Source organism: Phaenicophaeus curvirostris, chromosome 19, assembly GCF_032191515.1.
Source record: "Phaenicophaeus curvirostris isolate KB17595 chromosome 19, BPBGC_Pcur_1.0, whole genome shotgun sequence".
NCBI classification, from domain to species: domain Eukaryota; kingdom Metazoa; phylum Chordata; class Aves; order Cuculiformes; family Cuculidae; genus Phaenicophaeus; species Phaenicophaeus curvirostris.
In genome coordinates, this window is record NC_091410.1 from 3,839,103 (window position 1) to 3,866,980 (window position 27,878).

A 27,878-nucleotide genomic window follows, 5' to 3' on the forward strand; every position below is an offset into this window, starting at 1 on the left:
GGAGAAAGCTCTGAGGAAGACCAACAACAGCAAACGGACTGTACAGCCCTTCTGACCCCCCCTTGCCAACACGGGGCAACCTGTGGGAAACCGTTGGGAGATGGCTGAGTGCCACGGCAGAGCCCCTTCGCTGCAAACGGGAATTCATTTGCATGCCAAAGTTGTAGTCGGGTGCTTTACAACACGGCGCGAGCATGTAAATGTATCTGAATCTTCAATATCGCCCAGGCATCGCCTGGCAGCACACTCCCCTTGGGCAAAATCCCTCTGGGGGAGGTTGGTGGAAGAAGGTCCCAAAGAAAAGAGACCCAAAGGAAGCCTCAGGTCCCAAAGGCAGAAAAATGATGGAGAGCTGCAACACACCAAATTCAGGCACACGGCGTATCTGCGGCAGAGTTTTCCAGCCAAGCACGTATGTGCCAGCAACTACAGGAAACTCTCGGGCTGGGTGACAAGTGCTGTGGCCTCTCTTTAGCTCTCTTACTGCCTCAATGGGTCCCTGGTGACTCCACCACCAAGGTCCCATTCAAGCCAGGAAGAGTCGAATCTCGGAGATATGTGTTAGGCCAGCACTTTCCACTTCTCTTTCAGTTCATGAACACCTATAAATTTTCCAGGGACAGTGGTACAGTACATGCCTCCGCTGCAGCCACTTCCACAGGCTCCTTAAAAGTAGTCCAAGACTCTGAGAAATTCATTATATTAAGCAATTAACAGTGATGCCTGTGAGTTCATGGCCCTCCTTGCTGCCAAGGACCAGAGTACAAACTACATCACCCCTAGGCAAGGCAAGTGAGCCAAATTATTGGCAATAAATACATTTATTCCAAATGTTGACCCACTTTACATCCCTTTATTTAACACAGCTGCTCTAAAGGAGGGTTGGAATAAAGGGAAAATAAAGTCTATGGGTCTTCACGCCTCCTTGGTTCAGCAGAGCTGGCTGAATTCTTGTTGCTACTATTAGCTTTGCGATTGTTGTTGTTATTATTATTGTTATGATTATATGCATTTTCATTGTCTTTTGGGTAATGAATAATTTATGACTCTGTCTCGATCCTCTTTCAATGGATTCACAATCCGGGGAGACTCGCTGAATAATTTGGATCATTCGTTTTCAAGTGCATGGGCTGCCGACAAATTGTTCGCTTTTCACTGCTGGGGACATTCATTGGTCACCCAAAACCAGGGGATTTCTTTGGTCGCCCCAAGCACGTGATGAGCTGTCTGGGGTTTTGTTGGAATTGGGTTTTTTTTTTTGATTGGGTGAAGCTTCGTGAAGTGGAGACTAAAAACCAGCTCTTTTTGAGGGGCTGGAGAAATCGGATTGCCGAATTTTGCAAAGGCTTGTGAGAAGTGTGTGCATCTTAAATGGTATTTAATTTTTTAAAGGCATCCCTGATTGTCCTGTTTGATTTGATCAATACTTTTATACAGCTGATTATTAAGCTTTTGCTTACTCCCTACTAACCAGAGAAATACCGTGGTGCCTGAAGTGGCTGCTTCTTCACCCAAAATCCTGGAGCAAGTGAATTTTCAAGAGGTTGGGGTTTGGGATATTTTGCCTTAGAATCAAATGAGTGCCTGTATTGACCTGGCTGCATCCACCAGAGCTGGTTTTGGGACTCTGTAATCATAGAATCATAGAATCACAGAATGGTTTGGGTTGGAAAGGACCTCAAAGCGCATCCAGCTCCATCCCCTTGCCATGGGCAGGGACACCTCCCACTGAACCAGCGGCTCCAAGCCCCATCCAACCTGGCCTTGAACACCTCCAGGGATGGGGCAGCCACCACTGCTCTGGGCAACCTGGGCCAGGGTCTCGCCACCCTCACAGGAAAATATTTCTTGCTAAGGTCTCATCTCAATCTCCCCTCTTTCTGCTGAAAACCATTACCTCTCCTCCTGTCCTTGCACTCCCTGATCCCAGACCAGCTTTCCTCTAGCCCCTTTCAGCACTGGAAGCAATGCCCTGATTCTGCACATGTGGTCCATTCCACAAAAGCAGCGTCCGCCGAGCCCCTGGGCAGGCTCTGAGCTCAACAAACACATATCCCTGACCACGCACACGGTGTAGGAAGGATGAACACTGTTCCTCACTCTGATGCTGAACCACTGCATGGAGATTGTTGACACAGCACTGATAGTACCCACGGTTTGTCTGAAAGGTACTCGCTGGGGTAAATCTGAGCAGATTTGCTGCCAAATCCATGAAAATCATGAAGACGTGCCATGCTCAGCTGCCAAACACACTGATAGCAAAGTTGCATTGGTCCACAGACCCTTTTAATACTCCTGCTACTAGCCCAGACCATGTACCGTGCCCCAAAATGCCACAGGCTAAATTCAGATTCACCTGGAAATTAACAGGGCTGTGCATCCCTGTGCTATGAGGACAGGCTGAGAGAGTTGGGGTTGTTCAGCCTGGAAAAGAAAAGTCTGCGGGGAAACCTTAGAGCAGCTTCCAGTACTGCAAGGGCCTCCAGGAAAGCTGAGGAGGGTGTCTTGATCAGAGAGTGCAGGGATAGGAGAAGGGGGAATGATTTTCAGCTGAAAGAGGGGAGATTGAGATGAGAATTTAGGAAGAAATGTTTTGCTGTGAGGGTGGAGAGGACCTGGCCCAGGTTGCCCAGGGAAGCTGTGGCTGCCCCATCCCTGGAGGTGTTCAAGGCCAGGTTGGATGGGGCTTGGGGCAACCTGATCCAGTGGGAGGTATCCCTGCCCATGGCAGGGGGTGGAACTGGATGCACTTTGAGGTCCCTCTCAATCCAAACCACTCCACGATTCTATGATCACCACTCTGGCTCAGAACTTCTTGGCATGACAAGGTGTGATGGGAACTCAGTAGACACAGAACATCCAACTCCCCGCTCCTGGACGGCCACAGAGGACACTGCCACAGTCCCCAGGACCCCGAGCTGGAGCAGCTCGTTCCCTCCCTGCCTGCACTGCCTGCTGCCTGCACTGCCTGCTTAGCCCCAATTTACGAGCAGCGTGTGAAGGACAGACAGTGGGCCGCTGGGCTGAACAATGCGGGAATATTAGCCGAGTTACAAAAACAAACAAACCAAACCCCGCCGGGAGCCCGTTTCATTTATCTTCTTTTGTCCAGTTTTGCTTCAGCGTGAAAGTCGCCCTTTCAAGTCCAGCAGTTGTGTTCCAGCCCCGGCGGGTAGCTGCTCTAAAGCGTTACACTGAGAGCTTCCCAATGGCATGTTTGCACAGTTCAATTCATTTCTAAATATTCAGTGGAGTTTCCCTCCCTCCTACCCTCCCAGGACTTTTTGCCCAAGAGCCGAGGGTGTAAAGTACAGGGCCAGGGATACTGGTGCACAGAGCCTTTGTGTGCAAACACAAGCTGCTGTTTGTATTTGCCTTCACACTGTCAGAGCTCAATTGTGCGCCGTGCAATACTGGCTACCAGGCTGCTTTCAATATCCGCTCGGCCATCCCTGCTGCCAGCGAGACGCTCCCCCTCCCCGGCCGCTTTGAAGCAAAGTGATTTAATTTCATGAGACTTTCGGTAATCACGTTACAATCTCCAACATTAACCAGAACTGACTCCCTATTGCAAAAGGGCGGGCGGACGACCGAGTAAACAGCCCGGCTCGGGACAGCCTGCGACGGCAGAGGAAGGCGAAACACGTAACGGCCGCCTGCCGCGTTCTGGGACTCTTATCAGATGAGGCTGGAAAACAACAGCCGTTTGCGAGCACCAGGAGGGAGCGGCTGGCTTTGACCATCCCGAGGATGCTCTACAGGTTGCTCTTCTCATCTTGGGCACCGCAATGGCTGATTTTTTAAATCCAGACCTTTTTATCCCATCCATAGTTCTACTCATCATTTCCTGTCCTTCTTTCCTGTTCCATTTATAGTTTCTTGATACGTCTTGCACATCCCTCCAGATGGGGTTTGGCTCTGGGACAGGCTCTTTCTGGTTATGCAATAATAAATACTGCAGTGGCCAGTGGTCCAGGAAGACCTGTGACTTTCCTGGATGGGGAATGGGGTCTAGGGAAGGTCTTGCATGAAGAAGAGGAGGTTAAGAACACAGAGATTCAGGTCTCATCTGCTCACACTGTCTCACTCACCTCTTTCTTCCTCCTTGCACACCTCAGCCCTTCCCAGAACATCGCCTGACCAACCACAGTTCATACCCTACACCCTGAAAGAAAGTGCTTCCGAAGCTGTGAGAGCAAATTAAGATGCTGGGCTGGGCTGGGCTGGTGGGTACTGGGCAAATCCCTTCTTCCAGTCAGATGCTCTGTCCTTGCTCTCTCCATCCACTGTGGTCTCACTACCTAAAACTGGGCTATACCCAGATGATTGACACTAAGGGGCATTAATTCACCCCACAGAGCCGCTGTGAAAACAGCCATCCTTGGTCAAAATGAAGCACAGATCACAATGATCCACGCAGCATCGCAGAGCGCACCCTGACAGGGATCTGGGTGATGAATGGCTCTGAAATACCATGAGGAAGACGACACGAACTCCTCATCCATCTTCCTGTCTGTGAACTTGGAGTACACAGCCTTGCGTAAAGATAGTGCTTAGGGACAGAACAGCTGGGCTTCTTGTGGAAGCTGGGAGCTCAGGGATCCAGCACAGATATGACACAGCCCCAAGACGGAGTGCACAAAGCAGGGATGGCTGAGCCAGCAGCCCTCCTCCTGCATTCCTTCTTTTAATTCCCACCTGGGACAGGGGGATAAAGAAATCCCTTCACTCCCCAGCACCCTGAGAAATCAGGGAGCGCTCTTCCCACTCCATCATGCACCACTGTCAAATCTGTGTCTGTTTCTCTGCAGTCAGAAAGCATTTCCCATGCCAGCAGCTCCCCACAGCAGGTCAGAAAGAATAGATTTGCTGTCAAACAAACCCACAGAGCCTGGCTGCTCACGGCCTACATCGGTGCCCTGGCTGCTCCTGCCCCTCACATCATTTTTTCCCTTTTCCTACATGAATTTCAGGGTCCTGGGTGTAGGCTCCTGGCTCTCCACCTTCCTCTCCCACAACGGGGGAGAGGCAGCACCTTTGCCACCCAAGTCTGCTCACCCCACTGGCATTGCCACCCCCCTGCCCACACAACCTCTTTCTTGTTGCTCCTTTTTGGCAAGAGTCTCCTGGGCTCATCCTTTACCATCAACAGCTCCACATCACAGCATCCCACGATACCTTGTGCTCAGCACAAGAGGGGATCCCTCTCCAAGGGACGCCACAACCTGGATGACAACAGCCAGTGGGCAAAGCCAGAGGTCCCTTCCAGTCCATAACTTCCTAATAATTTAGAAAGACACTGTGCTTTCAGGAGTGCCAATAGAGATTTTTTTCTTCCCCAGCCTCCAAAACTCTATCAAGGAAGGAGATGCAGATACAGTTTTCAAACCTCACATCATTCACAAGACACTGAAAAAGCTTGAAAGGAAATCTCCTGCCAGCACCCTCCCTGATCTCTCACAGCCGCCTGTGGAACGTGGAACTGGGATCTTTCCATGTCTATTGCTTTTTTTTGCCTGCTGCACTCTGCAGTGATGCCGCAGTCGCTGTGCGCAGACGATGCATGTCATGAATAGCAGCAGTTTGATGCCGTTTGTGGGTGCAGCTGTGGATGCTTTGGATGCAGCAGCCCCTCCTCTGCCAGCTGAGAGCTTGGGACACCCAGCACCATCCCCACTGAGCTGCAGGACAAAACAGTCTCTCTGGCCATGTCACTCCATCCCTGCTTAAACTCTACTCTCCACTAAACCCACTGCTGTTTGAAATAAAACCATAACAAACTCCCAGCTGAGCTACGTGCCTTCTCCATCCCGACCCACTGCTGATGTGGATGCCTGTGCTCTCCTGGGTCAGAACCTGTTTCTTCAGTATCTACCAAAAAACAAAACAGCACAATTTTTTTATTCTCCACCAATAAATCTGTTTCCTTTCACTCAGCCTAACACAACCTCACAGCCAGCGCGTGGCTGAGCCCCTTTGTGTCGCTGATCTGTGCCGCAAACACGGGCTGCTCCCACCTGGGATGGAGCAAAAGCAGCAGAGCCCCCTGCTCTGCTCCCCCAACGGCCTCCATGGCTGCACGGGCTCAGAGCAGGAAAAGCCTCCCTGTCTCCTTATCAGTCCCCAGGGCATCCTAATCCCTCTATAAATGAAAGCTATTCCACTAATATCTTTTTAAAAGCCCGCCTGTCACTTCAGCCAGGCAGCCCTGCCCCAGCCATCAGGGGGTGGTTTGGAGCATGGTTAGCCAGGGTGAGATGCTGCCACCGGGCAGAGCCAGGTTTGCATTGGGTGAGGTTCTGCTCAGTTTCTTTACGATTTGTTCTTAGATTCCCACTGGAGCCCGGAGCTCTCTCTCCTGCAACGCCGGGCTGCAGGGCCAGGCTGAGCCCCACAGCCCTGCCAGGAGCCCAGCTCTGCCATGTGGGAACCAGCAGGGATCTGGCAGGGATGCTCAGGGAGGGGAGCTCGGGTCACGCAAAGGAAATATCCCCCGCTGATTGCAGCAGAGAAAGCCAAACAGCAGCCACCGCTTGAGAGACGCCCTGGGGATGAAGCAGATGTGACTGCTGGGCTCTGCCACTGCTGAACCCTTTTTCCAGGCAGAAGACGTCTGTGCAGGCTGACCTTGGCAGCAAAACCTCTACCTCCTTTGCCGCTGCCTGAAAAAATCAGAGGGACCTGTTTAGTGCACTCATGAACGTGCCGCAAATAAATGATCCAGGCAGCGCTGAGTCTGGGGGCTGTTGACCCCCTGTGTATCAAGGGCTCAGCTTTGCCATGGCGAGGGCTGGTGTGTCTTGTGCTTCAGTGTCGGTGCTTTCTAGGAAAGGTTGGATGTTGTATTTGTGGGTCCCGGGGCTGGTTGGGTTTATTTCTGCTGTGTGACAGTAACACTGGGCAAAATGATGTGTGCTATGAAGGTCGCCAGCTGGTTCCAGTCATCCTGACCCAAGGTTTCCTTCACTCTGTGTGTCCCCCCGGGCAAAACTGGCTGGGGAAGAAGCTCAACACAGCCTACCAAAATCCTCCAGAAGGTTCCCAGGAAAACTCTGCTTGCATAGCCCAACACCTGCATGCAATAGCCTATAATAAGTGCAAAAGCCTCCAAAAACACTACATCAAAAGGGAGGCAGGAGAGACCTAGAACCCAAGCTGGCAGCAGCTCTCCATGTTCAGAAAGTCTGTCCTGCATCTCCAAGGTGCGCAGGGTGATACATTAAAAATATAAAGACATCCCAGCTGCTCTGACTTCACAGACCAGGTGGGAAAACCAAAACCTGAACCCCAGGATTGTTTCTACAGGCAGGATCCCTACAGGCAGCAGAGATTTAAGAGCCTTCGCAAGCTTCTCGCTCCATCCTTGGAGAGGCAGCACATCCCCCAGACGGTCACGGGGAGTTGGCCGGAGCGAGGCCAGCAGAGGCTGAATAAGGATGACATGCTTTGGCCCAGAAAGAGGAGGGCAGAGATTAGCCGTGGACAAGCTCAAGGGAAGGCAAGTGTCCAACGCAGAGTGCCAAGCTTGGTTTTGTTTTAGCCTCAACTGCGCTTTTTTTGTTTGTTTGTTTGTTGGTGTAAAAACCTTTCTGTTGGAAATCAGTTTAACTTTAAGCTTCCTGAGAATAAAAGCCTGTGAGAAAGCTCTGCCCACGCAAGGCCCGCTTGGGAGGCTACAATGGGAGGCTCAGCAGCTTACGGGCCCATATTTCTATGGCTACAGCACCCATCTGCTCAGCAATACAGCGTTACCACAGCTCGTGCAATCCCCCCACAGAACAACCCACCAGGAGCTGAACCAGGGCTGGAGCGCGAAGGACCTGAGGCTGTGTTGACAGCACATGGTGCCACGAGAGGTCCAGCACAGGGTCTGTTCCAGTCCCAGACTGGTGTCACGTTGCTGGTGAAGCTGCCCCAGATGAAGGGTTTCCCTAGGCACAAGGATGCTGTGATACTGCTTCAGGTCTTTCTTACTCCAAGTCCAAAGTATTTTGCACTGCCCTCCTTTATTCTCTATAAATGAGGAAACTGAGGCACAAGACAAGCCTGAATGTCAGAGATGATGAGTATCCCTAATACCATCAGAAAATAATGGGCAGAATCAGCACACAGCAGCTCCAAAATCCACCCATCAGCCTTGCCTGGCTTGTTCAATCTAGAGAGATTGCCACGCTGTGCTGCCCAGCCCCAGGTAGCAGCACCCATCTCAGATGGGCAAAGGATGCTACACCCTGGGGATCCTGCTTGCCCACACTGGAGATCACAGAGTGGTTCAGATTGGAAGCAACCTTAAATCCTTGCAAATCCTGCTCAGAGCCTGTATGCTCAGATAGGAAATGATGCTGCTTTACAAGGCAAGAAAAGACACTTGCATCCTTCCCCAACCCTCTGGAAGAGATGTGACCACAAGCGGGGAAAGCAATGGGGACAGCAGTGTGCCCAAATGGCCAAGAAGGCCAGTGGCATCTTGGCTTGTATCAGAAACGGTGTGACCAGCAGGTCCAGGGAGGTTCTTCTCCCTCTGGACTCGGCACTGGGGAGACCGCTCCTCGAATCCTGTGTTCAGTTCTGGGCCCCTCACCACAAGAAGGATGTTGAGGCTCTGGAGCGAGTCCAGACAAGAGCAACAAAGCTGGTGAGGGGGCTGGAGAACAAGAGGAGCGGCTGAGAGAGCTGGGGGTGTTTAGCCTGGAGAAGAGGAGGCTGAGGGGAGACCTCATTGCTCTCTCCAACTCCCTGAAAGAAGGTTGTGGAGAGGAGGGAGCTGGGCTCTTCTCCCAGGTGACAGGGGACAGGACAAGAGGGAATGGCCTCAAGCTCCACCAAGAGAGGTTCAGGCTGAACATTAGGAAAATATTTTTCACAGAAAAGGGTCACTGGGGACTGGCAGAGGCTGCCCAGGGAGGTGGTTGAGTCACCTTCCCTGGAGGTGTTTAAGGAATGGGTGGATGAGCCACTGAGGGACATGGTTTAGTGATTGATAGGAATGGTTGGACTCGATGATCCGATGGGTCTTTTCCAACCCGGTTATTCTATGATTCTATGATTCAGATCTCCTCTTTCCTCACAGAGGGATTTACAAAACCACTTAAGTCCTCTGTCTGACTCCCATCCCACCATGGTGCCATGAACCGAAGGGGAAGAGGGTGCAATGGATGTGCCCCTGCCTGACCTGCTCCCTGTCAGCTCTGCTGCTCCTACCCACACTCTACTTTCTACTCTGCTCCAGGCAGAGCCCTCTCTTCCTCTGTCCCTCAGCCAGACCTTTTGCAGATCCCTGAATCACCACAGGAGAGGAGAAGACAGAAAAGGCATCTTCCACCAGCCCAGTCCTTAATGGTCTGATGGGTCTCGGCCACTAGGAATCATTGTCACCCACCGGTGGCCCCAGGACTTGCCTGGACCTCCTCTCTGCTTCGTGTTCCTGGGGTGTCTGAACCCTGCAGACAGGCATGGGGGGTCTGCTCACCCGGCTAAGCAATGGATGAAGTGCCTGGGGACAGGATTTAGCAGTGGACAGGTATGGTTGGAGTTGATGACCTCGGGGGTCTTTTTCAACCTAATGATTCTATGATCCTATGATCTCCACCCAACGTCCCACTGAGGAAGACGGCTACAGGTGGGATGTGAACCGCAAAGGTTTTTTAAATGGATATGATTAATGCGGGCTGAAGAAAAGGGATCACTTAAATTTTATAAGGGACACCAGGAACTCCCTAAGATGAAATCCTACAGTCCTTATATCCCTCTGCAGGACCACAGTGAGAGGAGCTTACTGCAGTGGGAAGATTTGATTTCCCTGGTTGTGATAAGGATGGAAGGAGCCCACTGGCTGTTTCAGCAAGCGCTGCCCTGCAAACACCTCCCTGGGCTGCCGCAGAGATGATAAAGCCCCGAGTCCGTCTGGAAGGAAGTGTTTTATTGGGAGTGTTTGGCAGGCTGCTCTCTCATAGTTCCTGGTCCCCTCCTTGTGTGAGATGAAGTTTCCTTTTAGCTGGAGGAGAGACTTGCTTGCAAACTGCTCTGACATGAGACGTATCCCAGCCTGGGAACCCTACTGCAGAGCACACCGCAGAGCACAGCCTGTCTAACACCAGGCTTCGCACGCAGCTTGTGCCAAATCCCATCTCTGAAAACACAAGATGTTTCCTTTCTCTCCTCGCAATCGCACTTGTTGTTGTTAAACGCTCTCTAGGCATCACAGAGCGCCAAAATCTGAGAGGCGCCCAGCACCTGCGAACACCACTGACGTCAGACACACGTGCAGGTGGTGGGTGCATCTCCCAGCCTGCGGGGAAAAGGGCTGCGAAGCCCCAGAGCCAGCACTGGGAACAGAGTCTGGAGGTCATTCTCAAAGCGCCTGTCAGCAAGCTGCAGCCTGCGTTTGTCTAGTAGCGCTTTCTCCAGCCAAAGCAAATGTGAAGGTATTTTACGCAAACTAAAGCGAGTTCTCAAAAAGCAGCGCCTGTCCGTGCTCATTTCCAGCACTGAAAATAATGCGCCGGTGCACAAGAAATTGTAGAATGGTGTCGATCACATTTTATTGGTGTCACTAAAGCTGGTCAAAGCTTCTGGTTGCATTTTCGAGTGTCCACACAAGCTCACCAGCAGTTGAGCTCTGACAGCATTTTAGTCCAAGCCTTTTCCAGCTGCAATCTCCTCTCACAGGGGAGATGAAGTCTTCATCAGGACAAACTGAGTTGGAGACGTGGGGCTTGGGCTGGACCGATGCTAAGCAAATAGAGTTGGCCCGATGGCCCTGGAGAGAGGGAGGATGGAGAACAGACCTCCAAGCTTGTCTCCAAGCTGTATCCTCCCTAGAGCATGTTCGCTCCCAGGCGCTCGGCCAAAGCTGGACTGTAAGGCCAAGCTCTACGTGGATGAATTGTTTGCCAGGTAAAGTTAATGGGAACCTGAAGCCATGAAAAGCTCCTTCTGCAGGAGCAGGGCCCTGGAGAACATCTCCTGGGGCCAGGCCGTGTCCTCTCCTCATGCTGTACCCGAGCTCTTGCAGGCAGCAAGAAGCGATAAAGAAAACTTAGATCTGGCTGGCAAAAACTGTTCCCGTGGGAAATTTTGACTTTTTGTCAGAAACCCCAGAGGGTTTCTTTTTCAGCCCCAAATAAGCTTGAATAGGAACAAAGATTGGGTTTTGGCAGGGGGAGTGGGCTTACAAAAGCAAACATCCAAATTTTTAAGCAGAGCAGACACGTTCTATCATTTCTCTCATTGGTTGAAAAAAAAACCTCAATTTTCCAGAAAAGAGCAAATTTAGTGAAAAAATCATAATGTGTTCTTAAACCACTGTTGGGGGCAAATTTGGCTAGTTTGGCTGATTCACCTACCCCTCACCATTGTTGCTCAGGAGTCTGGCCTCCTCTGACTTCCCTCTCAAGCGCCTAAAGATCCCTCTAGATCCCACCGGCAACGTCTCCACCAGCTCATCGCTCATCCCCAGCCTCTGCATCCACAGCCCTCGGGTGACCACAAAGCCTGACTTTCTCTCTGGATTTAGGAGTGAAACCAGGGTGGGCTGATGGTCATGAGAGTGGGTGGGAGCTGAATAGGGTTATTGTGATGTTTATCTGGGGGGATTATTCCAGGCAGTGTGGGCTTGGCAGGGCAACACCATGGTTTGGCCATGGTTGGTTTTCCAGACTGATAGGTGCAGCCCCAGGAAATGTGCAGCAGAAATGGGCTGGGAGAAATCATTTTATGGTAGCTTCATCCTTCCAAACATTCACTTCCCAGGAAAGTCGGCACAAAAGCTAAAAACAGAGTGATTTTCATTTGCACAGGTCTGAGGTGGCTACAATCGTGCATGGTCCGAAACGCAAAGCAAGGCGCAAAAGTCACACATTTTACCAGAGACTGGGAACTTGTTCCCTTATTATTGGAAGCAAACTGGAAGGGAGAACGATGTTAAGTGCACAGGATCAGCACAAGAGCTGAACAGAGGCATTTTTCAGGAGCACGTCAGGATGCTGCAGAATAAAGCAAGGGTCCAATAGCACCCCAAGATTGCATCGAATTTTACGGTATTGTTGATAACGGCAACTCCTTCTGCATGCAGGGAGTTTGTACCTGCCTGTGAGACAGCGCTGAGGGATGGGGGGCTGAGACCCCTGGTCCCCTGGCCCTGCTGCTGGGGAAGAGGCAGCGCTGGATTTGCCCTGGGAAATGATGGAGAAGGGGAGTCTCATCCCCGAGAGCTGCTGGGCTCCAGCACATTCCTTTTTCAGCCCCAAATATGCTTAAATAGGAACCAAGATTTTCTTTTGGCAGGAGGGAAAAGGGCTTACAAAAGCAAACACACGAATTTTTAGCAAAACAGACACATTCTATCATTTCTCTCCTGACTGAAAAGAAGAAAAACAAAACAAACAAACAAACAAAAAAAACCCACGATTTTGTAGAAAAGTGCAAATTTGGTGAAAAAAAAAATGTGATGAGTTCTTACAGCAGTGGTTGAGGCAAATTCAGCTGATTTGGCTGATTGGCCTCCCCAGTGCTGGGTTTGGCTTCCCTCTCAAGAGAATGAAGATCTCTCCTGATCCCGCCGGGGCAGAAGGGGAGCAGCTCGCGGAGATAAAAGCATCGAGACGGGTTTGGCACATCCGAGCAGCTCCCACCGCCTTCCCCTCCCAGGAAAGGTCTCTCCCTGCCTCTTCCCCCTCTTCTCCCCGCCAGGTACCCTCGGTGCTGACGGGTCTGGTGGAAAAATTGTGCTCTCTGCAAGGGACACCTCCGACTGAAATTTGGGGGGAGAAAAATAACAAAATAAGGGGTAAAAAAAAAATGAATAATAATAAAAAAAAATTGCCCGACTCCAGCCGCTCGGGGAGGTTTTTTTTTTCCCGTCGTCGGAGCCGCAAATGTTTTGGAAGACGGGGCCGTGTTTTCCGTGTCAATAAAGCGGCGGGTGGGGCTCGGGATGCTCTCGGAAGGGCCGGGGATCCCGGTGCGGAGCATCCCAGCATCCCAACCCCGACACGCGGCTCATCCCGGGGGCTGCGACCCCCAAACTACGAGAGGACGGGGCCAGCAGCGCCCGGAGGGGTCGGGAGTCAAGGGGAAGAGCATCTCAAACCCTCCAGCCTCGGTCACCCCGGGCAGAAGCCAGGGACACCCCGTCTCTCCTCGGGGGCACCCGGGGGGCTGAGGATCGCTTACAGCCAAGCGGGTTTCTCGGTCGAGACAGAGCGAAGCGGCTGCTCCCCGGTTTTCTCAAGCCCTCCGCGCCCCGACACCGGCTCCCCCCGAGGATGCAGCGACGGGAGCCGCGGGTTTTGCCGAGCAGCTCTACCCCAGCGCCCGCCGCCTTCTTCCCCCGGGAAGGACCGGAGCCCATCCCCGTCCCGTCCGGGCACGGAGCCTCTCGCTGAGCCGGAGGCTTTGCGGCGGGGCTCTGAGCCCCGGGAAGGGAGCGGGACCCCGCTCCGGGAGCTGACCGGGACGAGAGACCCTTCCCAGCCAGCCCCGGCTCCCCTGCGCTTCTCCGGACTCGAACGGTGTTTTCCCGGTCTCCCGACTGTCCCTTTTCGCCTCTCTGAGCAAGTCGGTGTCCCCCGCCCCGCTTTTCCGAGCCTCCCGCTGTCCCCTGCTCTGGGTCTCAGTCTCCCCGTCCAGAGCCCTGCGCTCCCGTGTCCCTCGCTGCCTTCAGCTCCCGGGTTCCCCCCGTGTCCCACATTCCTGCGCCTCCCCGGCGGGTCCCCGTGTCCCCTGTGCTGCATTTCGGGGTCCTCCGGTGTTGTCGCCAGCGCTCGCGGTGCCCACTGTCCCTTGCCTTGCGCTGCCTGGTGTGTCGTTCCCTGCGCTTCCCGGTGCCTCCACACCCCCGGCTCCGGCTTCTGGGTCCCTCGCTGTCCCCTTCTTTGTCCTACGCTCCCGGGTACCTCAGTGTCCTCGCCCTGTCCTGCTCCCCGTCTCCCTGCGGGTCCTTGTGCAGCTCTTCGTGTCCTTGGATGTCCCCGCGCTGCTCGCCATGTCCCTGCGTGTCCCCGTACTGCTCGCTGCGTCCCTGGATGTCCCCGTTTCTTTCCCTCCTCGTCCCTTAAGCCCCTTGCTGGGTCCTGGATGTCCCCGTGCCTCTTCCCTGCCATTTTTTAAGTCCTTTTGCAGGGTGCTGGTTGTCCCTATTCCTTTCCCTGCTCTTTCCTGAAGGTCTCTTGCCAGGTTCTGGATGCCCCCGTTCCTTTCCCTCGCTCTCCCTGAATTCGCTTGCCGGATTCTGGATGCTCCCGTTGCTTTCCCTCCGAGTCCTGGATGTCCCCGTGCCTTTCCCTCCCCGTTCCTGAAGTTTCTTGCCGACTCTTGGATGTCCCTGTGCCTGTCGTTTTGCCGTGTCCCTGGATGTCCCTGTGCCTTTTACCTTGCCGGGTCCTGGATGTCCCCATTCCTTTCCTTCCCCGTTCCTCAAGTCCCTTGCCGGATTCTGGATGTCCCCATGCCTTTCCCTCCCCGATCCTAAAGTCCCTAGCTGGATCCTGGATGTCCCCGTTCCTTTCCCTCCGGCTCCTGGATGTTCCCATGTTTTTCCTTCCCTCTCCCTGAAGTCCCTAGCTGGATCCTGGATATCCCCGTTCCTTTCCTTCCCCGTTCCTAACGTCCCTTGCCAGCTCCTGGATGTCCCCATGCCTTTGCCTCCGAGTCCTGGATGTCCCCATGCCTTTCCCTTCCCGTTCCAAAGTCCCTTGTCGGCTCCTGGATATCCCCATTCCTTTCCCTACAGATTCTAGCTGTCCCCGTTCCTTTCCCTCCGGCTCCTGGATGTCCCCATTCTTTCCCCTCCTGGTTCCTTGTCGGATCCTGGATGTCCCCGTTCCTTTCCCTTCGGATCCTGGGTGAGCCCGTTCCTTTCCTTCTCCGTTCCTAAAGTCCCTTGCCAGCTCCTGGATGTCCCCATGCTTTTCCTTCTCGGTTCCAAAGTCCCTTGCCGGATCCTGGATATCCCCATTCCTTTCCCTACAGATTCTGGATGTCTGCGTTACTTTCCCTCCGGATCCTGGATGACCCCATTCCTCTCCTTCTCCGTTACTAAAGTCCTTTGCCGGCCCCTGGATGTCCCCATGCTTTCCCCTCCCTCTCCCTGAAGTCCCTTGTCGGATCCTGGATGTCCCCGTTCCTTACCCTCCGGCTCCTGAATGTCCCCATGCTTTTCCCTCCCGGCTCCAAAGTCCCTTGCTGGGTGCTGGGTGTCCCCGTGCCTTTCCCTCCGGCTCCTGGCTGTCCCCGCTCCTTTCCCTCCGAGTCCTAGATGTCCCCAAGCTTTTCCCTCCCGGTTCCAAAGTCCGTTGCCGGCTCCTGGATGTCCCCATGCCTTTGCCTCCCTCGCCCTGAAGTCCCTTGTCAGGTCCTGGATATCCCCACTCCTTTTCCTACAGATTCTGGATGTCCCCGTTCTTTTCCCTCCGGATCCTGGATAACCCCATTCCTCTCCTTCTCCGTTCCTAAAGTCTTTTGCTGGCTCCTGGATGTTCCCGTGTCTTTTCCTCCCTCTCCCTCAAGTACTTTGCCGGCTCCTGGCTGTCCCCATGCCTTTGCCTCCGAGTCCTGGATGTCCCCATGCTTTTCCCTCCCGGTTCCAAAGCCCCTTGCCGGATCCTGGATATCCCCATTCCTTTCCCTACAGATTCTGGATGACCCCGTTCCTTTCCTTCTCCGTTCCTCGAGTCCTTTGCCGGTTCCTGCATGTCCCCATGCCTTTGCCTCCGAGTCCTGGATGCCCCCACGCCTTTCCCTCCCTGTTCCAAAGTCCCTTGTCAGGTCCTGGATGTCCCTATTCCTTTCCCTACAGATTCTTGATGTCCCCATTCCTTTCCCTACAGATTCTGGATGTCCGCGTTCCTTTCCCTACAGATTCTGGATGTCCACGTTCCTTTCCCTACAGATTCTGGAAGCCCCCATTCCTTTCCCTACAGATTCTGGCCATCTGCGTTCCTTTCCCTCTGGCTCTGGGATGTCCCCACGCCTTTCCCTCCGAGTCCTGGGTGTCCCCGCTCCTTTCCCTCCCTCTCCCTGGGGTCCCTTGCCGGGTGCCATCCCTCTGGCTCCGGGATGTCCCCACGCCTTTGCCTCCGAGTCCTGCATGTCCCCACGCTTTTCCCTCCCTGATCCAAAGTCCCTTGTCAGGTCCTGGGTATCCCCATTCCTTCCCCTACAGATTCTGGCCGTCTGTGTTCCTTTCCCTCTGGCTCCGGGATGTCCCCACGCCTTTCCCTCCGAGTCCTGGGTGTCCCCGCTCCTTTCCCTCCCTCTCCCTGGGGTCCCTTGCCGGGTGCCGGCTGTCCCCTCTCCCTTCCCTCGGTCTCTGGTCCCCCCGGCGCCCCGGGTGCCACTCACCCACGCACTCGTTGGCCTCGCGGGCGGTCGCTCTCTGCCAGGGCCGGTCGTAGTGGAAGGGTTTGCAGCGGTCGCACTCGGGGCCGGCCGTGTTGTGCTTGCAGTCGCACACGAGGCTGTCGTCGCGGTCGCGGACGCAGCGGGACGCGTGCCCGTTGCACTTGCAGCGCCCGCCGACCTGCAGGTCGGAGACGGCGTAGAAGTAGGAGTCGCGGGCCAGCTCGGAGTCGTCCTCGCTCTCGTCGCCGAAGGTGTGGAGGCGGCTGAAGGTGACCCTGATGTCGGTGGCCGTCACCCAGTCCTGCAGCACCGGCGAGTTGTCGAAGTCGTGGGCCGAGGGGCGGCCGTCCAGGGTGCTGAAGGCGATGAGGCCGCCCGAGAGGGGCCGCACGTCGGTGTGCGAGTCGGTGCACACGGCCTCCTGCTCGTTCTGCTTGGTGATGGCGGCGCGGCTGGGCTTGTTGTACATCTTGCGGCACTGCGAGGAGTAGAACTGGAAGGGCACCCAGGTCTTGCCGTAATCCATGGACTTGTGGATGGCCATGGACTCCGGGCGCGGCGAGCAGAACTGCAGGCTGACGTAGGTCACCTCGAACTTCTTGCCGAGCGAGAGGGTGAGGGTGACGTTGTGCGGGTGCTGCACGAAGCCCTCGGACTGCCAGCACGTCAGGTTGTGCGGGTTGTTGAGGTCGGTGAGGAAGGAGGGCGGGTGGGCTCGCTTGGGGTCCGAGGCGTTGCAGAGGTGGCAGGAGCGGACCTGCTCCTCGCCCTTCTCCGCCACCACGCAGAAGCGCGACGGCGGCTTCCCGCAGGTGCTCGACGCCTTCACCTCCTTCCCGAAAGCCGAGTTGACGAAATCCGGGATGCAGCGGCGGGGCAGCCCGTGCTCGTCGTAGCAGGGGTCGGGCTGAGCCGTCTGCACGGCGAACATGCCGCCGCCGCCGTGGTAGCCCCCGCGCAGGGGCTGCGCTAGCCACGCCGCGGCCAGCAGCAGGGCGAGCATCCTGCGAGAGGAGGGCTCCGCGGGGCCACTCGGTGCGGCGGCTCAGGGAGCGCCGAGCATCGCCCGCCCCGCGGCCAGCCCCGCGGAGAAAGGGGAGACGGCACCACAAAAAAAAAAAAAAAAGAAAAAAAAAAAGAAAAAAAAAATAAGTGGGGGCTGGCGGCGGGTCTGGCTGGGTCCCGCCTGCCTCCCGCCCCGGCTCTCGCACGGAGAATGACTGGCGGTCCCAGCCCCCGCCGCCGCCTTTGAGGTCACGCTAAAGGAGTGACATCGCGCTTCAAGGAACAGAACAACGACATCCACTGGCGGCTCAGCCAGAGACACGCACAAGCCTCGGGGAGAAGGGGCGGGGGGGGATGGGAAAGGGACGGGGCCCGCCCCGACACCGCGGTGATGGGCGTCAGAGCCGCCGCCGCGGGGCTCCCCGGGCTGCCCCGAGGAGCCGGGACTGGGGTCTCCTTTCCTTCTTTCCCCCCGCCCCCCCGCCCCATCCCATCCCCTCTGTGCTGGGACATGAGGGGGAGGAGGTGACGGGAGGAGCACACCCACCCCCCACCCCCCGCCTCCCTTTGGGGACGCCGAGAGGGACAGGATCGGGCCCTCTCCCAGCCGCTCGCTGCCGGGGTCCCTTGCCCAGCAGGGCAGGCGGGGTGAGACCCCCTCACTGGGGTGGGAGGGGACCGGGCCAGACCAGCGTCCAGCGCAGGAGCCCGCTGGGACACCAGCCTCCGCCCCTGGGAAAGAAAACTCGACGCCGGGAAGTTTAACTGTCTCGAATTCTCGAGTCCGACACGGGAACTAAGGGGCCCAGCGACCCCCGGCAGGCTGTTTGAGGGGGTTTATCCTGGTGAAGGGGTGGCTCCCCCTTGCTTTGCAGCTTGTCAGCTCTTTCCTTAAAGCGAGGAAGGGGTTAAAGGGCGGCACTTGTCCCTCTCCGCGCTGTGCTCAGCCCCAGGCCCCGGAGGACACTCGGTGCCGGGCGAGCCGCCCCCCGACGGCTGGGCTCTTCCTCCGGAGGGGTCGCCCCCCGGCTCCGCTCCGGCTCCCCCCGCGGTGCCCCCGGCCGGACGAGCGCCCCGAAGGCCGGTACCGAGATGCCGGGAGGGAGCGGAGGGTTTTCCTTCCCGGCTTTCCTTCCCGAGGCTCCCAGCCGCCCTCCTCCCCTCCCTCCTTGATGAAAAGGGCACTTTTATTTTTCCAGCGGAGCTGCCCTCTCTCCCAAGCGTCAGAGCCCTGGCACGGCATCGCGGTCCCTCCCGGTTCGCCCCGTCGGGGCAGCCCGAGGGGCCGGGGGCTGCCCGGGCAGCGACGAGCCCCAGCCCGGCCTCCGCCCCCTCCCCTCCGCCCGCCCCTCTCCCCGCTTTGAATTCCTTGCTACCGAGCTGAATAAAAGTGGTTGTTGTAAATTGAATTAGCGCCTGATTAATCTGCTCCCGGGCCTGCTAGCCCAGCGGGGCGGCTTTGGCAATGCAACCGCCTTCCCTGCAGGGCAGCGGGGGCTCCGCTGCCTCCCTGCCCCCCATCGCTCCCCCTATCGCCCCCCAGCCCCGCCGCAGCCGGGATTTGTTAACTTTTCCCGGGGGAACAGCCCCTCCGTCCTGCTCCCGATGCCCTTGCCGCTCCTCCACCGGAGGAAGAGGAGGAGGATGAGGAGGGGGATGCAGTTGGCCCCGGTCTGGGTGCGCCCCAGTCCTGCTGGTCCCACCCGAGCGGTCCGGGGATGCAGCCTCGCACCCCTGGCTCTCTCTCTCTCACACACACGCACAGAGCCTCGGTTATCCCAGCCTCGGAGAGATTTTTTTCCTCCCCGTTCTTGAATCGCAGCCCGCTTTGCAGGACGGGGTGGGTCCCGGTGGGACGGTGCCGATTTGAACGAGCTCTAAGGAGGGAGGAGGAGGGAATTCAGACCGAACTGTCCCCCAAGGCCTTCGAGAGACACCCCCCCCGGAGACACCTCTGCCCCACAGCGAGCTCTCGGGCCACCCGGGATGCAGTCAGGCCCTAAGGTACCACGGTGGCAGCTGCATGTGGTGATGATCCGAGGTCTGCTCTGCCCACCCCGGGTTCCTGCGATGACCGTTTTTGCCTGTTTGAGCCCACCTGCTGCTTCACCTCCGGCCACGCGTGTCCGGGATCAGCCTTTGCCCACGGGGGTCCCCAGCCGTGCGGGGGGTCCAGAGCAGCCGTGTGCGGGGCTCCTGTGCCCGAAGGGGCGGACACGAAAGGTTCGGCTCGAAGAGAAGCAGGTGCTGCTGCGTTTGTTCCGGGGGAAGATGCGAGCTTGGCTCCGGCTGCCCCCCGACCTCCCCCATCCCACCCCACACTCCCCCTTCACCACCACCCCCCGCCCTTCACCACCCCCACCCCCCACCCCCGACCCTCTCAATCCTGCCGTCCCAGGATCTGAGGAGCAACCTAGATTAAGGGTCAAGAATCGACAAAGCAATCAGGAGCGCAAATCGCACTCGCGTGGGAAAAAACCCCAAGTGTAAATATTAGAACCTCGAAATTTCGGCGTTTCTTTAAAATCCGGGAGGGTTTTTAAAGGGCACCCCCAGCCCCTCCAGCCCACACGGGTCTTTACCGTCTTGCAACAAAAAAAGTGAGGCGGGGACGTCTAAGAAAACCTGATCGACGCTAAACTCCCCGCACACCCGAGGTGCCGCCGCTTAATCTCATTAGCAGGGTGTTAATTTAGCAGCCCTCGGGCGCTGCCCGGTGCCGGAGCGCAGGCTGCGGCTCTCGCCTCCCTCCCGTCCTTCTCGCTGGGTTTATTCGATGTTTCCCAACCCCCGGGGTTTGTAATGGCTCTTGCGGTCATTAACGTGATTTACTGAGGCTTTCCTCTAATTACCTCGCCCCCGAGCTATTAAATGCATGTAAGCAGCTCCCCAAGGCAGCGTCCCGAGCCCGGCCGCTCCCTCCGGGGAAAGGGGGCCCGGGGCCGGCCCGGGAGGATGGAATGGGGGGTGCTCGGGGCACCAGGCCGTGCCCCTCACACCGGCTGCCCCCCCCCCTTTCCGGATTTCGTTTTCCTATCACTAAGCACCAGCTGGCCCCGTCCCTGCTCTGGCTGCGGGCGGGGGGACGGATCCTTGTGGATCCAGCTGTGCCCTCGCTCCGCCGGGACCGGAGCATCCCCGGTATCGCCGGTACCAGCACCGGGACCGGAGCATCTCTGATACCTGCACTGGGAGCAGAGCATCTCCAGCATATCCGATACCTGCACCAGGATCAGAACAAAATCGGTACCACCACGGGGACTGGAGTAAATACCATCTCTGATCCCAAATAGCATCTCTGATGCCTACACTGGGACCTTAGCATCTCCAGTACCACCACGGGGACTGAAGTAAATACCATCTCTGATCCCAAATAGCATCTCCGGTACCTGCACCGGGAGCAGAGCATCTCCGGTTCCAGCACCGGGGCCGGAGCATCTCTGGTGCCTGCACCGAGGCCACAGCACCTCCGGTACCTGCACCGGGAGCAGAGCATCTCCGGTGTCTCCGGTACCTGCACCGGGGCCACAGCATCTCCGGTGCCTGCAGCAGGACCAGAGCTTCTCCGGTGCCTGCACCGGGCTCCAGCATCACCGGTCCCCGCATCGGCACCGGAGCGTCCCCAAACACACGGCGGGAGCCGGGCTGGTCCAGGGCAAAGCAAAGCAGCCCTTTCCCTCCGCTTTCGGCCGGGGAGAAGCCCCTGGGAAGCAGGAGCAGAAGGCTTTACGCCAGCCCCACCGGGGGCAGCCGGGAAAAGCGGCCCCGGCGCTCAGAGCCTGTTTTAAAAGTCAAATCTCTTGGGGTCCCGGGGCTCGTCCACCTCCCCGGGAACAAAGCGCGGCCCCGCGCCGCCTCCCCGGCCACTGCCCGGCGGCCTCGGCTCCTGGAGAAGGGAGGGGGAAAACCCAACCAGATCTTCCCCTGCTCGCATCGCTGGGGCCCGTCCCCCCGGCGGGGACCGGGAGCGGCTGAAAAAGCAGAGAAGACCCGGGTTGAAATAATCAGGAGCGATTTATTCCCCTGGAGTGACAGTTCTTTTGAGCAGTTGCCGAATGGCAGTTTCTGTCTTTCTGAAAGCTTTTCTTCCAGATTCTGTTCAGATTAGGCTGGGGAGATGAATGAGGCCATTATCCAGCCCAGTAGCTATTCTGAAATGCCAAATTAATTACCAAGGGCTAAATCAAGGCGACGGGGGCTGGAGGGGAGGGCGGCGGTTTGAGGTGTGAAAACATCTCCGAGGTCTTTTAAACCCGGGCACCGGGGGCGACCTGGGGTGCGTCCCCCCACCCCGTCCCACCCCACAGGTGGAGAGGGGAACGAAGCGGGAGAGGAGACCCCGCGGGGTCCCTCTCCGGCTCCCCCCTCACCGGGTGCATCCCGGCCCCACATCTCTGCCCTCCGGCGGGGCGAGAAGCACCGGGCACCGCGGGGCTCCGGGCAGGGCTGAACCGCAGTCACAGCCGCTGCTCCTTCGCTCGGATGCTCCGGGGCTCGGCCGGAGACCCTTTGAGACCCTTTGCCATCGGCTGGGCCGCCCCAGTGAGTCCCCGGGCATTTCGTGATTCCCTGAGCTCCGAAGGGCCGGCTCGGGGATGCAGAATCATCAAGCGGTGGCCGGTGGAGGTTGAGATGAGAGGAGGAAGGAGGAGGGCGAGGGAGCCTGTGTGTGCGAGGATGCTGTTCCATAACTCCCGGTGCATAGGGAACCTGGCATGGTTCACATCGCCTGGCTACATAAGAGGAAAGGGAAAAAGACTGGCCGCCCCCCCAAGATGGGACTGCTGAGTCTTCCTAGACCGATGTCTCTTTGCCAGCACAGATAACATTTGCACATGACGTTTAACCCCCCCACCCTAGAGCTCTTTGGCTCTCAGTGGACAGTTGTTGCTGTTATTGTTGCTCTAATATTCACCCTTTGCTCCCACTCGAGTGTAATTAGTGTGTGTGTCCCTGACTGCTTGTAGATCCTTAGCTCCTAACCTTCAGTTTCCAGGTAAACACACCTCTGTCTCCTCTCATTTATGCAAAATTTACTCAGATTTTATGCAAAGGAATGGTTTATGGAACACTGGGAAGAGCCCACCTGTCAGTTTTTGGAGTGGGGAGAGGTGGGTATGTGGCTGGTGTTAAAGCTTCTGCAGCAAATGCAGGTGCCCAGGGACATCCCGGTCAGCCTGGCGAAACCCTGGCCACAACTGCTGGCAGCAGCAAGAGCAGAGCTAGGCAAGACTTTCCCTTACACTAGGCGGTCCTTGCAAACGAAGAATAAGCACCGAGGAGATTTCCCAGGGGCTGAGAAGTGGGCTGTAGAAGGAATCAAGCCTTTAATGTAAATTGGCCATGGCTGGCAGAGACCACTGAACACTGGGCTATTCAGCATCGCTGTGAACCTCTAATGATCAACTCGGTTTTCAATTATACACCCAGAATTGCCACCAAGTGAGATAAGCCTGTGGAATACTATATTTTCTCTTGCAAAATGTTTTGTTTAGGGCAGGCAGGCTGGAATGCTCAGTGTGTAACATTTGGTTTGTTTTCAACAGCCCAGCCTGACACCCAGCAGCCCAGATAGCTCCTGGCCATACCAAATGGGTACCCAAAAGGCTCACGCATTCCTAGGGATGTGCAGGCAGATTCCACCACTGCAAGGAGCTACGGGAGCATGGGTGTCAAATATACCCAAGAAAACAGTGGCACTGCTTTATGTTAAAGTCGTTAAGCCCTGTGATTTAATTGTGTGCTGCTCTGCAGAAACAATGGTTTAATTTGGATGGGGGCAGATGTAGCAGAACAAACAATAGCGCAGCTTAGCTTGGATAATGCTGCCATGTTCTGCACACTGGACAAAGCCACTGAGGTATCATCAAGGTGAAAGAGTGGATGTTGCATGGCATAGCCCAGAAACATGCACGGACCCTCCAGATTTCCGTTGTCCATGCATCCCAAAGAAAGCCACCCTATATTTTCAAGCTATTTCCAACATGAAGTTGCTTTCCTGAGCAATGCATTACTAGGAGCGGGACAAGAGGAGCATAGTGACCTCACAGCAATGTTCTGAGCTCAATGAGAAAAAAATATCAGAGGTGAATTGGGAGTTCAATCCCAGCACAACTGAAGAAGCTCCTTGCCTTGATGGTGCTGATAAACCCTACATGTTTCTGGATGCAGCCCTGATTTCATGGATTTGGAGGACTCTGCTGCCAGGCTGAGATATGGGGTGATGAAAACAGGGTTTGGGTTGAGGGAGGCAAATTCTTCTACAAATTTTATGGGTGAGATGTGTGGGGAGGAGGGGATGGGGACACCCAACTTGTCCCCATGTCCCCAGTGTTCAGAGAGGTTTCTGTTGAGTTTATGGGGCTTTGGGAAAGTATGGTGCAGGAAACTGTAGAACGAAAATGAGCAGTGTTTATCCTGCAGAGTTGTAGTGGTGCAAAGGAAGCTATCTGCAGATCTTACTTTGAGATGATCAAAGCATTCACCTGGATCTCAGGGACCTGGGAGCAGGTCCGCCCTTTACAAAGAGCTTTCTACTGCTTTTAGGAGTATTCTCTTTATATCACATTTTTGTGGGCATGACTTACAGTGGGATGTCAGAGTAATTTGCAGATCCTCACTGGCCAGCTCAGAGCCTGATATCCCTGCTCTTTGTAGACAAACCAGCCGAGGACCCCAGCATCTGCACCCAGCTAAGAAATCACCCATCCCGTCTCCTGCCCGAGGGCTGTTTGAAAGTTGGAATAAGCATCCTCATCCTGAAGTACCCGTTAGAGGGCTGGAGTACCTCCCATCTGAGGACAGACTGAGAGAGTTGCAGTTATTCAGCTTGGAGAAAAGAAGGCTCAGGGGAGACCTTAGAACAACTTCCAGTACTGAAAGGGGCTCCAGGAAAGCTGGGAAGGGGCTCTTGATCAGAGAGTGCAAGGGAGAGGATGAGGTGGAATGGTTTTCAGCTGAAAGAGGGGAGACTGAGATGAGATCTTGGGAAGAAATCTTTTGGCTGAGAGGGTGTGGAGGCCCTGGCCCAGGTTGCCCAAAGCAGAGGTGGCTGCCCCATCCCTGAAGGTGTTCAAGGCCAGCTTGGATGGGGCTTGGAGCAACCTGATGCAGTGGGAGGTGTCCCTGCCCATGGCAGGGGTTGGAACTGGATGGGCTTTGATGTCCCTTCTGACCCAAACATTTCCGTGATTCTATGATTCAATGCTTCTACCTCTACACACTGTATTTTGCACAAGGGTTTAGTGTCTCCACTCCAGCTGCCCCTGCGCTCCCCATGGAAGGATGCTCTGGGGCTCGCTGACATTCCCATCTGTGCTGGTTGGAAACAACCCAGCCTTGGTGGACTCAAGCATCTTCACAGCAGTTGCTGACCCTGGCTGTCCCTTGCGCAGAGGTGCCGTCACCCCAAGACCAGCTGCTCCCTGGTGGTCGCTGCCTTCCTGCGCTGAGGAAGAGCCTGGCAGGGATCCTACTCCTGCCTTTCCCCACTTTCGTTTACAGGGAATTGGTAGCAAACGGAGCAGAAGGGAAGACACTCAGGGTGGGCTCCTTGGGTGCAATCTGACCTCCACAGCCATCAGTCATCCTTTTTATTGTTCCTACTGGTTTTTGCAAGTGTTGTGGCTCTGCAGGCAGCAAAGTAAAGTTTCTTTGCTGCCTGTAGAGAAGGAGCAAATCTGAGCTGAGGGCTGAGCGAGGCTGCCCTGCCTGACACAGCAGCTCGGAAGAGCCCCTGGTGCTGTGAGCCGTCTGCTGCTGTTTCAGGAGGAAAACAGTGTTGATGCAGAAGCATCTGCCCCTGGGCCCTGTCGGGGGGGATAACAGCAAGGTCTCTTACTCTTGAGTTTAGACCAGTATAGCTCAAAGAAAATGGATCCTTTTACTCAGTGCTTTGACTGGCAGTAGCAAAATCATAGAATCAGAATCGTTTGGTTTGGGTTGGAAGGAACCTTAAAGCCCATCCAGTTCCTGCCACGGGCAGGGATGCCTCCCACTGGATCAGGCTGCTCCAAACCCCATCCAACCTGGCCTTGAACACCTCCAGGGATGGGGCAGCCACCACTGCTCTGGGCAACTTGGGCCAGGGACTCCTCATCCTCACAGGAGAACATCTCTTCCTAAGATCTCATCTCAATCTCCTCTCTTTCAGCTTAAAACCATTCCCCTCATCCTCTTCCTGGAATCCCTGATCAAGAGCCCCTCCCCAGTGTTCCTGGAGCACCTTTCCGTACTGGAAGCTGCTGTAAGGTCTCCCGCGAGCCATCTCTTCTACAGATGAACAACCCCAGCTCAGCCTGTCCTTGTACTGGAAGTGCTCCAGCCCTCTGAGCAGCAGCTCAGGCAGAAGCATTCTGGTGCCAGGAGAACCCAGATGGAGAGGAAAACTGGTCCATGTTATGGCAGTTTTTAAACACCGCCCAGAGCAAAGAGAAGGCAGCCAGGACATTGAAACCACAGCCTTGCTGCAGACAGGGACATTGCAGCAAGCAGCACACAGTGAGCGACACCACTTTAAAATGAAACATCTAAATTGAGCAGAGACAGCTCCTCAACTATGTTACTGAAATTATTGCTGGCCACAGTGAACACCCTTAACATTAGCCCAGTACGGGAGTTTCTTTGGCCTTGGTATAGGAAGGTGGCCCATGGAGGCATTTTCTACCATTTAAGAGAACTTGAGACTATAATTTTACTGGGACTTGTGAAAGGCCAGGGAGCTGAAATGCTGATCATCTTGCTGGGAATTTTCCTCTCCGCTGATTCCTAATAGAGCCGTGAAAAGGAATTTGATCTTCTTAAGCCAGTGTTAAGGTAAAGATTGAACATGGGCAGAGCTTCAGGAGGAGAGGGAGGGCGCGTGGCTGAGGCTGGGGCCAGGGCAGAGAAGACTGGGCATATTTCATCTTCCCAAGGAGCAGGATTATTGAAACATGGGTGCTCAGAGCTTCTGAATTCCCAACTCCTGATAAGTCCCTTTGCCAAATAATTAACTCTTCTCCTGCATTTGCTTTGCAGTGATGAGTAGCCTCATGGAGCTCAGTTCTGTTTGCAACCGAAGCTGTCCTGGGACAGGCTCTATTTCAGCACTGCAAATGAAGTGGGTGTTTTGTTGCTTTCTTTGTTTAAAGATTAAAACAAAATATATTTCAGAAAGCATCCTGGTCCCTTAGGGAGGAAGTGGGGGATCTGCAAGGACTGAGCCAGAGAGGCTGGGTTTATCCATGGGTCTGGGCAAAGAGGATGTGCAAATGGTAAGCCAGGTTTGGGGTTTATACCTTCCTTGTGTCCTCTTGACACGAGATGGGGCATCCTGGCACTCCTAACACACCTTTGCAAAGGGAGGCTGCCCATGCAAAGCCCTGTCACACTGGCAGGACCACAGGAAATGTGTTTTTCAAGAGCTTCACCCAGGGTGCTTTGCATCATTCAGTCTCTACTTGGCAGCTGTCCTAACCTAATTATAATTAAGTATGTATTAAGCTGGGATGAAGTGGCCTTTGAGTGGCTATAACCTTTTAATAGGATGACTTGTGGTAAGGTGTTTGGAATATGGCTCAAGCCGGGCAGCAAGGCAGCTTTGGCTATGGCGTGTTAGGGAAGGAGCCAACGGCTCCATTGGAGGAACCTGCCTGTGTCTCCCTCCTGAGGACACAGAGCCCTGACCCCACTCAGTCCAGGACTGGGATACACAGAGACCCCAGCTATGCAGGGCTGCCCACCCCAGTGTGGGGGCAGAGCTCCAGAGCCTTTTCTAGGGGTTGTCTCCACACTTCCAGCCATTGTCAGTGTTATGAATTGGTGTTGCACCCATGTGAACTCCAGCAATGCGCAAGTGCAGCCAACAAGCACCACATCTGCCCTGGCACAGCATTCCCTGCACATCACCCCCATGCTTTGGGGGTTCCACACCATCCTGACCCATCAGTGGGTGCCAGAGCCCAGCAGTGGGCACCACCCTGTCTCATCTGGCTGCCTTGCAAGGGCAAAGCAGCTGGGGAGAGCTTGTCTACAGAGCTGAATTCCTCCCTGTCGACTGCTACTCAGTGGCACCATTGCCGGCCTGCAAAGCTGATCTGCGCCATGCAGGACACAGCGTGCCCGAGCACCAGAACTGTCAGCCAGGAGAGGGGCTGAGAGTGTGAAGGAGGAAGGTTGAGGCAATGGTGAGAGAAGGCAAGTGGGTGATGCTGGGTCAGCTTCTGTTTCCCCAGATATTCAGCAGGGGAAAGATGTTTGCACCTTTTATAAAGCTCTTTGCTGTCCGTGGCAGAAAATGCTCCTATAAACTTATGCCAGGTGGTTGCAGTCTCATCCAAGCTCCCAAATGCCTTAGCAACAAGGGGTGGGAGGAGGTAAAAGCTGCTTTTTGTGTCCTGGCATGCTATGCCTTATCCCTACCCTCTATGGCTTCAATAATCCCCTATTGTTCTTCACTGTTCATCATGTGCTTAAGAAAAGCAAAGTCATTCTCTCAGCACACAGCCTGGTTTTGATTCTGACAGGAAACTTCTGCATCTCCAGGGTCCTGC

At 55.4% G+C, this 27,878-nt stretch overlaps 1 protein-coding gene across 1 annotated transcript in view; it reads right to left on the bottom strand.

Annotated features, from left to right (window-relative positions):
- Nucleotides 1–17,377, bottom strand: part of NTN1 (netrin 1) — a 115,958-nt gene extending 98,581 nt beyond the window's left edge. Inside the window, exon 1 of the mRNA XM_069872333.1 lies at nucleotides 16,342–17,377. Within this exon, the coding sequence (XP_069728434.1) occupies nucleotides 16,342–17,344 (1,003 nt within the window). The 5' untranslated portion in view covers nucleotides 17,345–17,377. The remainder of the gene's footprint in view (nucleotides 1–16,341) is intronic.
- Between the last annotated feature and the right edge of the window lie 10,501 nt (nucleotides 17,378–27,878).